Below are 11,468 nucleotides of genomic sequence, written 5' to 3'. Positions count from 1 at the left end.
TGATTTTTCAGTGGGTTCAGTAGGAGCTGTGGCCCTTGAATGTGTGTTCGGTCTTTTCACCGGAATGGTCACCTTTTTATTTTTTGCTTTCTTATTACCAACTTGCTCAGCTTTCTTTGTAACAATTCGCACATCTTCTTCTTCTGCATCGGACAAGCTCTCATGTTCGGGAATGTACTCCCTATCAACTTCCTCATCATCATCAGGTGGAGTGATTTTTGTGCCTTTCTTATCTTTCTCTGCATTTATTCCCAACTCCTTCAACTTCTTTTTATTTTCTTCAATCTGCAACATTCTTTTCCTCTCATAATCTGTTACCTGAAAAAAAGGGATCAAATAATAATTAGATCCAAGGCATAACTGATAAGAGTAATTACATGAAAACATAAAGAAAAATTACCTGCAAATTTTCAAGAGCCAATCGGCGACTTGTCCTCTGTTTCTGCAGGGCATCCACTGTCACAAAATTTCGTTTTGCTTGTAGACCTGTTGGTGCAATAACATTTTAAAAATATGTAACATTTTAATATGCACAAATTGAATGCATCATCAACATGAAAATCTATTACCTTCAAAAAATTGTGTTCTTGGTCGCACAACTACATGGGGCTGAACCTGTTGCTTAGCCTCTACAGATTGGTCAACCACATCATCGACATAAAAATCCAACCTTTCACCTTCAACTTTGCTTAGGAATGCAGTTCAGTCAGTATCGGACTGAATCAAGTGCCAACCTGAAGGAACCTTCTTCACATAAACACCACCAATTTCCTTGTATTTCAGCACATCTAGCACATACTCCATCAGAACCGTGTACGAGAATCGGTCTGCATCAACATACTCCAAAATCACTTTACAGGTCCCACCGACATATTTGGATTTTGTAAAAGTTCCCTTGTGAAAGAACCTGAGAACATAATCTGTACTTGCCATCCTGAAAATTAAAAAGTACAAACAAATTGTCAGTGATATAATACAAGTCCTAGATGTTACAAATTAAAAAAAACAAGAAACTAATTGAGGCTCATGTAGAAAATAGACAAATAGATTACAAACCAACGCAAGTTCCAAATAAATTACTACTCAAGTTACAAAACAACTCAAGTTCAAAATAGATTACAGACCAACTCATTCAACTAACAAATTACAAAGCAAACTCTAAGTACCAATTACATAAACAAATTATAAATCAGTGCAATGTCATATATCAATATCATCCAGGTCTTCATTAGGTGTAACAGGGAATTGTTTTTTCGGGACATCATCTCTGGACCAAGTGAATGTATCAGGTATGTCAACTCGCGGGATATAACCTATGTCAGACACTTCTTCTACTTCAGAGTATTGATCCTTTGGATATTTCTGAAGAACAAATTGCAAATTCTTTTCAGTGGGATCTTCAATATAGAAGACTTGTTGTACTTGTGTAGCGAGGACAAAGGGATCTTCCTTTTGACATAACCTACTAAAGTTCACTCTTGCTAACCCATAGTAAATCCCAGCTTTTTGGTACCAACAACACCTAAAAAGTACTACTGACACCGCACCCCAGTAGTCCACTTCAATAATCTACTCAATTGCACCGTAGTATCCCACATCCCCAACTATTGGGTTCTTATCTTTTGCACTCGCAAAACTGGTGGTTAAGGCAGTGAGGAACACACCAGAGTTTTACGTCGTACACCTACTATCTCTGAGCTTGTTGTGAAATCTATATCCATTCACATTGTAACCTGTAAATCTCTTTGCCGAACGAAGAGGGCCCCTTGCCAACGAGGACAATTCCAGTGAAATTCCATCTCTTTTTTGAACCACATATTTCAACCACTTTTGAAAGTCAGTTGTATGCATTCTTTCGCGCTTATACCTCTTTAATTTGTCATCTTTTTGAACAAGGGTATGGTGTTCACTACAATTGGATTAGCAGCAAGTTAGCACAATATTATAATGTCTTAAAGTTTTTTTTAATTAATCTTGATTTTTGGTTGTTAATTAGAACTTACTCTTTTAGCTTTTCGATTTCCACGTTTTCACAGTTGAATAATATGTACCGATGAGCATTTGTCCATGTCTTGTTGTCCAGATGTATAGACTTTCCTTCTCTGCTTCTCCGAGACCTGATAGGATATCCACCATCTGTATGACTATCCTTGGTATCGGTCCCACTCTTAGACAGCTCATCAAAAAATCTAGAGCAAAATGTAAGGCATTTTTCTACCAAGTAGCCCTCTGCTACGCACCCTTCAGGTTTACTCCGATTCCGAACGTATGACTTCCATTTGCACAAATACCGTTCAATTCCAAACATCCACCTTAAGTGCACCGGTCCACCAAATTCTATTTCCTTGCACAAATGAATTGGTAAGTGAACCATTATATCAAAAAATGCAGGTGGAAAAATCATTTCAAGCTCACAAAGTATCTCGATTATTTCCTTCTGCAATTTTTCAACATCTTCTAATTCAATGACTTTTCCACATATGCCTCTAAAGAATGCTCCCAACCTCATTAATGGAATTGCTACCTCAGGTTTCAGAGTTTTTACGACAGCAAATTGTAATAGAAATTGCAGAATAAAATGCGCGTCATGACTTTTATAACCCGATATCTTTCGCTCCTTCATTTGAACGCACCGGCTGATATTTGATGCAGATCCGTATGGTAGCTTAGCATTCATTAGAACTGAACAGATTATCTCTTTCTCTTTTTTGGTCATATCAAAACTAGATGCCCTAATTTCAACATGTTTATCATCACATTTGACAGGGTGAAGGTCTTTTCTAATCCCCATTTCTTCCAAATCTTGACGAGCATTAAGATGGTCCTTTGTCTTGCCTCCGATATTTAACAAAGTCCCCAAAATCTTGTCACAAATGTTCTTCTCAATGTGCATAACATCTAAGTTATGCCTAACCATATTATTGCTCCAATATGGTAGCTCGAAAAAAATGGACTTTTTCTTCCAAGGGCAATCTGATGTTCCTCTATTTCTTTTCAGCGGCTTCCCAAAATCATTTTCGTAACCACGCAATAGTTCTTCAACCTATGCTCCGCTTAATATATCAGGACATGATAGCATTTCCACATCTCCGTTAAATCTGCGCCTATCGGACCTCCACTTGTGATCTGGAGGGAGAAACTTTCGATGGTTTAAATACACAACCTTCTTACTATGTTTCAAATATGTCGATGAGGTCTCATAGTGACATGAAGCACAAGCCAGCTTTCCTTTCGTGCTCCAACCGGATAAAATCCCATATCCAGGGAAATCAATTATCGTCCATAATAGGCTTGCGTGTAGCTTAAACGTGTTGTCTAACCTGGCATCATAAGTTTCTATTCCAACAGCCCATAACTCCTTCAACTCTGCAATTAACGGTTGCATATACACGTCAATTTCATTACCGGGATAAACTGGACCAGGGATTAAGGTTGAAAGAATTAGATTTTCGGGTTTCATGATTAACCAGGGGGGAGGTTATAATTTACGAGCACTACTGGCCAGGTGCTATGAGATATGTTCATTGATCCATATGGATTGAAACCGTCTGCCGCTAAACCAAATCGTACATTTCGCATTTCGGCAGCAAATTCAGGATATTTACTGTCCATCGACTTCCAACCCTTTCCATCAGCCGGTTTCCTTAACCGTCCATCTTTCTTTCGTGATAAAGCATGCCATGTCATTGAGCTCGAGAAATCAGAGCTCAAGAATATTCTCTGCAGCCTTGGCTTTAAAGGGAAGTATCTCATCACTTTAGCCGAGATTTTAGGATTCGATGCTAGTTCTATATTTGCATCAGACCTGGCCTTCGCCTTCTTTTCAACTACTCTCCATCTTGATGTTCCATACTTAGCACAATTCTCCAGCCTCTCGTTTTCTGCCCAAAAGAGCATGCAGTCATTTGGACATGCATGTATCTTTTGGTAATCAAGTCCTTGGTCTTTAATCATACCCTTTGCCGTACTAAAAGAAGACGGAAGATTTACATGATGGAAAACCTCCTTTATCCATTCAAGTAAGTCACTAAATCCTGATTCGCTAAATCCATGAATGCACTTTAGTTGATAAAGCCTAACTAAGAAACTTAATCGACTAAATTTTTTGCACTCGGGATATAACGGTTGTCCACCCTCCTTAACGAGGCGATAAAATTTCCTTGCGTCATCGTTTAGTCCTGTTCTACCAACATGGTCAGTAACGTCATTAGTACCATATGCATTGTGTATCATAGCATCAAATTCATCTCCAAGACCTACACCTATATTAATATCCATCTCATCAGCAACCCTATCTATCTCATGGGTTGAGACCTCGTAAATCCATTCAACGGAATGGGAACAAGGACCATTACAGACTAGATGTTCGTGTATAGCCTTAGCACCACTCCAAAAACGATTACCACATTTCTTACAAGGGCACTTAAGCTCATTTCCTACGGCATATCGGGAAAATGCTTGGTTAATAAAAGCTTCAACTCCCTTCCTATATCTATCACTGTACTTGGGAAGTGTTACCCATTTCTCTCCTTCAACATCCATTTTCTACATAAATTTTTTGAAACAAAACCACAAAATTCACTTAAGTTTTCAACACAATCAGACAACAACAAGAACCAAGAACAAAAAAACAGACCAAGAACAGGGCAGTTTGACTTATAATTACAACAAGAACACAAAAAAACAGACCAAGAACAGGGCACTTTTGACTTAAAATAACATGGTATTTTGACTTTAAAACATCAAAAAATTAAAATAAAATTCTCAGAAATAGTCAGACCAAGAACCTACTAATTTTACAAAAACACAAGACAAAAACAAAATACAAAAGAACACAAAAAGCACAAAAAATACACAAAATTTTTACATGCATTCACAAATAATCAGAGAGAGTAGTGTTTGAAGAGTGAGAGAGATGAGTTTTACGTTATATGAAACTTTAATCGAGTTTAATCGCGCTTCAATCGAGCTTCAAGTGAGAGAGATGAGCTTCAAGCCTTCGAGATGTGAGAAAGCCTTCGAGATGAGCTTCGAGTTACGACGGAGAGATGTGGGAGAGGTGTGAGAGAGGTGTGTGAAGGAGAGATGTGAGAGAGGTGTGAGAGAGGTGTGCGAGAGAGAGATTCGAGGGAGGTCAGAGAGAGAGATGCGAGGGAGGTGAGAGAGAGGTGTAAATTTCTATGTAATAGATTTGGGGGTGAATTTTTGTCCAAATAAAAGTGTATTCAATTTTTGGTGCCAAAATAAAAGTGTAAAATAATTTTTGGTATCCCGCCATCCCCAATTTCAGTGTTCCCGCCTGTGTTTTCGGTCAATTTGACCAAAAGCGTTACTATTATTGCAACATTACTTGAAATATGTTGCACGTTTTACAATTTTTTCAAATTGGACCTTAACCATGCAACACTTACGTATTTTATGTAACACTTTTATAAATTATTGCAATAGAGTTGAAAAATTTGTTCTACTGCAATATTTTCTGCAACACAATTATATTTTATGCTTGCAATAGGTCATATTTGGTGTAGTGTTTGGTGAGCCAATTCTCTCTCTTCTTCTAGTAGGTCTACATTTGCTCTCAGGACGAAGTTATTGGCTTCCATATTGTAGACCTCCGTTCGATAAATTCCAGGCCTACTTCCACCGGTACCATGGCATCTGTGCCGTAAATCAATCTGAAGGGGGTTTCTCTAGTAGAGGATCTAGGGGTCGTTCGGTAAGCCCATAAGACCCAGGGAAGTTCTTTTACCCATTTTTCCTTGGCTTCGCCCAACCTGTTCTTGATGTCTTGAAAGATTATCTTGTTAGTAGCTTCGATTGTCCCATTTTCCTGAGGATGAGCGACTAAACTAAACTTCTATTGAATCCCAAAGTGGTCGAGAAATTTTCTGAACTTGTTACCCACAAACTAGGTACCGTTTTCCAAGATGCATACCATCAATATCCTAAATCTCGGAATCACTTGTTCAAGAATGAATTTTTTCACTGCTTCTTCGGTTATGGCGGACACTGGTCTTTCTTCTACCCATTTAGCCATGTAGTCAATGGCGAGAATGTAGTACTTCTCTTTCTTAGTGATGGTTGGTAGAATTCCCACAATATCCACAGCCCACATGGAAAAGGGTATTAGGCTCTATGTTTCGGCCGAAGCTGGTCTTGAGAGAGCATCCACCCAACTTTTGTTCTCTCTCCCAATTTGGCTTAATTCAAAAGATTTTAATGCTAGAGAAGTTTCTCTTACCTTTTCAGCATAAGCCTTCATTCGGGGGTCCCTTCGCTCATATTCCCCGGAAAAATGTTTGACTACAAACATCGAGTCGTTGAACACTCTTAAGTGCTTTGCTTCCAGAATTCTTGCTAGTTCCATCCCGACTAAAAGTGCTTCATATTTAGCCTCATTGTTGGTAAGAAGAAAGGTGAACCGAATTACTTGGTAGATTTGAAACCCATCAAGACAAGAAAGGATCAGTGATGTCCCATATTTCTTCCCAGCAACCGAGCCATCAACAAAAAGTTTTTATTTCCCAGGAGTCTGAATGAGCTGTTCCTCCGGAGTGAGATCCTTCGGAGCTGAGAAAGTGCAGTCAACCATAAAGTTTGCTAGTGATTGGGCCTTAATAGCCGTTGATAGGACATATTCAAGGCTGTATTCCCCAATTTCAATAGACTAAGCTACAACTCTCCCCGAGGATTTTGGTCTTGTTAGAATTTTCTTCACTGGTTGATCGGTTACCACTTGTACTATTCGGCCTTGGAAGTAATGTCATAATTTTCAGGAGGCCATGATGTGGCGCCCTCCAAACCCGGGTCAGAAGTTTGGGGTCCACAACACACATACACACACACACCATATATAAACCTGTTTATATAATAATAATAATAATATATGCAATGACCTTACTTACCATAATCCACGAATCACAACAGTTCAAAGTATGTCCACAAGCCACAACCTTATTATTACAAACGTACCAAATCCCAAATTTATTTATCTTATAATTGAAGTGAAACTTTATTACAAACTTTTAAAACAAACTAAGCCACACATCATTCGCTAGCTTATTTCATTTTAACCTGAAAACCTAGCATGCGCACTCGTTTAGGGATCCTCGCTACCACCAATTTCCTTCTTAACTGGAAAAGGACATAAACAGATTTGCAAGAGTGAGCTAACTAGCTTAGCAAGTCATAATGATAGTCACTGAGATTAATAATGATCAATTGAAATGATATAAGGAATTAAGTTTCCTGATAAACAATAATTAGAATTGGATATTCACTTTCACTTTTAGAAACCAAGGTTAGGCTGCTGATCAGTCACGCACTAACCCCGATCAAAGCTCCCAACTTTGCTCTATATACTGGATCCAAGGTACACATTGGCCTATCATGACCATGAATCTGGTCCGACCATAAATCTGGTTCATATTTAAAAATAATCTAATTCTATAATAATAACATGATAAACAATGTAATTCAATAAAATGAACCATAACAACATTTATCTTGAAGCATAGGGTGATTCACAATACCCTGAAGGTATAACAAAGTTAACATGAAGATTTATTTTCAATCCAGGGAAAGAATCGGAATATAGAAGACCAAGGGCTCAATGGTTACAAGGATTGGTCTTCGGTTATACGAGGCATAAAGTTTTTATGTTAAAAAATCTCATATCAAGAATCATGAAGGCATAAAGGATTGGTAGATATGTATTTATGGAGTAGTATCGTATATGTGTGGTTCGTATCCAAGAATTCAACAATCAATAGTTTACAAGAAATCAGGCTTGCGGCTCAAGATCAATAAGAATCAGGGTTTAGGGTTAAGTACTTCAAATTACTTGCAATATAACAAGGAAGACTCAAAACACTTGCTGTATAATAAGAAAGATTAAAAATATTTGCAATACATTATAAGAAAGTTCAGGGTCACTTGCCTTATTAATCCGCTTTTACTTTACTAGCACTGTCAATTGGTTCCCACTCACTGACCACTTGTTTTCCCTTTCTACATCTCACTTCCTCTGTTAGACATCACATGTACTTATCAATACTACTTCTCATCTCATTCTATCCGTTACAAACTTCTATCTACCCTTCGTTTCACCCAAATCCGACGTACGGATTGAATGTTACAACAAAAACCGTCAAATAACGCATATATAGTCATATTATAAAACAATCGGATCACATATAGCACATAGTACGTAAGATATTCAATCCAAATAATTATTAAATGAAGATTCAGGGTTAAAATGAATTTCCAAGTATTTATTACGAATTTTCGAACATCTTTCGGAATTAAAATGGGTCTCCGAATCATTTTAAAATTATATAATATGGTTAGCATACCCGAATCTGACTTTAAAATGATTTAATAATAAGTTTTGAGCCTTAAAAATAATTTAATATAATATTCTAAAGCTTGAAACTATCTTTCGGAATTTTTAAATCCAAATAAATAATTAAATCTAATTAAATAATCAATTAAAATTAATTAATAACTAATTAAATTAATTAATTAATATTTAAATTAATTGACTAATTAAATAATTAATTATCAACTAAAATTAATTAATTAAATAATTAAGATTTATTTTTAAATTAAAAAAATAAATTTCAGAAAATAACTAATGAATTTTTGGAATTTTAAATAATTAAAAACAGTTTTCTGAAAATAATATAAAAAGAAATCTAATTTTTATAAATTTATAAAATAGAAATCTAGTTTTTGTAAAGTTTTAAAACAACAGTACAAGAATTGCAAGTTTTCCAAACTAGGGGGCCGAACTGCAATTCGACCATCGTCCCCGTTTATCCCCGCCACCCAGTCGCCATTAACAACGACCGGAGCTTTTCTAGCAACCTTGAATCGACCTAGAAACGTACAAAAATCACAAGAAATCATATGTTGTTTTCCAGAAACACAATCGTGCAATCACAATCATCAACAATTCAACGAATCAGCCGGAATCTTGATTAGAAAATTCCGCCGCCGTTCGAACCATTTTTCCGACGAAGCTCGATTAGATCAATCCAGGAATCGTCTCTTAGCTAGCTATATACCAATCGATTCATCTCTCAACGATCTACAACTTGGTACAGTCAATTTCAAACTATAACCCCTAACAAAGAAACACCTATTTTTCAATTAAGAACATTCAAACACATAAACCCTAGTTCTTCTATTCAAGAATCAAACAACAATTTGAACATGTTTTTTAAACTCCAAATTCATCATATAATATACCAAAATGATCTGGAAGAAAAGATCTACATGATACAATCATCAAATCACATAAACAACATCAACATCAAAAATTCCTCTTTTAATCACTAATTAATTTGAATTAAAATAATTAAATAATAAAATCACCTTGACTTCTGCACTGAAATGGATGATTGATTATGAAAGAACTTTTCGAGAGCTTTAATTTGATATATGGCACGCTTGATTCCGAATTCGGTAACACCTTCATTTGTGAGTTAGATTTTCAAGAACGCAGTGATTTTAGGGGGTTTTCTCTGTATTTTTCGGTTTTTACTGGTGGATTATAGTTATACGAATAAAATGAAATAAGAAATAGGCTATATATAATTATGTAATATTTAGGTTAGGAAGGAGTTTTTCGAAGAGTTTCGGGTTGTAAAAACGTAAAAACGGTTGAAGTTGGACGATTTCCGGCTTTATAAAATAGTTTATAATTATTCAGAAAATAATTAATAAATTCATAAATCAATATAAAATCATATAACAATCCAAAAATTACCATAAAATACCATAATTATCTATATTTTATTCTGGACATAATAAAATTAACATACCTATACACATGACCAACCCATATGCGATTTTTTTGGTGTTAGGATATCTTATTTCTGCATCCTTCAGCACATGAGAGACATTGAAGACATGATGCTGGTTTCCTTCATGATTTTTAACAAGTACATCTCCCAAGGTTCGGTCGGACACAACAAGATAAAGCTGAAGGGTCTTCTTCGGATCAGGTATCATTAGGAGTGGGGTCTTGGAGAGATATTCCTTTACTTCTTTAACGACCTTCCGGAATTCGGCCCCCACTCGAAATTCTTGGACCCCTTAAGCACGACGAAGAAAGGTAATGCTTTCTCGGCTGATTTGGAGATGAAGCACTGAAGGGCTTCCAGTCGCCCGGTTAGCTTTTGAATATCCCGAATGTGTCTTGGAGCTTTGTTAGGAATATGTGTATTAGTTTGATGATAAGATAAACAAAACACTTAAGTAGAAATCTAGTGTTTGTAGCCTCAACAGACAAGACCATCTTGGCTATCCGTTGAAGGAGTAGCTTTACTTAGCAATAAGTTTAGTATTGTAGCACATTTCATTCTCTGGATTCAAGTTGTAATTCTTAGATGTTGTAGGAAATTATCAGTCATGTTGACTACTAATGGATATGCAAATAGGAGGGCTAATTGTAAATATTTCATGCCTTGTAATTTTGTATAAGTGAAGAAGTATCAACGGATATTGAAGACCTTCAACGGATAAGAAACAAAGCTTCAACGGATGTCTCTAATGCTTCAACGGATAATATCCATCAACGGATAAGTGCTTCAACGGATAAAGACTTCAACTGATAATGCATCAACGGATAAAGCTTCAACGGATAAAGCCTCAACGGATAAGGGATCAACGGATGAAAGCTTCAACGTATGTTTAGTTCATTAGCAGTTGATAGTGACAATTCACAAGCTGACAGAGGCACATGGGTTGACAGAGACAAACTGGAATGTGGAAGCCTTTAGGAGGAATCAAGAAAATGCATCATTTCTATTCTGATGCAAACAAGGGAGTATTCAAAGATTCACAGATTATCCTAGATTGTATTGGATAGAGAAATGAAGAAGAAACATGTGAAGAATCTTTTTAATTGTATTTTACAGTTTTGTCTTCACTTGTAAACTTGGTGATATATAAACCAAGTAGCAGCTAGTAATTAGATAAGAATTTTCCAGAGCTGTTTAGAAATATTCAGAAAGAAAATCATCTAGTTTGTACTAGGAAACAGCTGTGATTTAATTCTTTGAATCATAAATTTTCTGAAATAACACATCTCTGGTGGAACAACAAATCCACCAGAAAAGTTTTTAAGTTCTTTGTGTTCTTTACATTTGTGTTTGAATATATATCTATCTGTATTAGCTTCAAGCAATTCACACACTTGTTCTCAAAAATACTTAGCCTTAGAAACTGCTCAAAACTTGAAAAAGTTTTGAGATTTACATTCAACCCCCCTTTGTAAATCTCATTGTTAGTCCACTGGGAATAAAAATTGGTATCAGAGCAAGCTCTTAACATTCAAAGAGTTTAAAGATCTATTCTGCTAACATCATGAGTAAGAAGGATATTGGTGTAAAGATTCCAATCCTAGAAAGAGATAACTATCATCACTGGAAAGTGAAGATGCATTTGCATCTTCTCTCTCA

The 11,468-nt window shown here is 36.2% G+C and overlaps 1 protein-coding gene across 1 annotated transcript; it reads right to left on the bottom strand.

Moving 5' to 3' along the window:
• Positions 1–3,462: 3,462 nt before the first annotated feature.
• LOC141695910 (uncharacterized) lies at positions 3,463–6,115 on the bottom strand. The gene is made up of 2 exons (XM_074500114.1): positions 5,936–6,115; positions 3,463–4,545 (listed from the first exon to the last, which is right to left on the bottom strand). The coding sequence occupies exons 1-2, from the start codon at positions 6,113–6,115 to the stop codon at positions 3,463–3,465; spliced, it is 1,263 nt and encodes a 420-aa protein (XP_074356215.1).
• Positions 6,116–11,468: the final 5,353 nt, after the last annotated feature.

This window comes from Apium graveolens, chromosome 11 (genome assembly GCF_009905375.1).
Source record: "Apium graveolens cultivar Ventura chromosome 11, ASM990537v1, whole genome shotgun sequence".
Lineage (NCBI taxonomy): Eukaryota > Viridiplantae > Streptophyta > Magnoliopsida > Apiales > Apiaceae > Apium > Apium graveolens.
The sequence above is the reverse complement of the archived record's forward strand: the minus strand, read 5'-3'. Positions and strand labels throughout refer to the sequence as shown.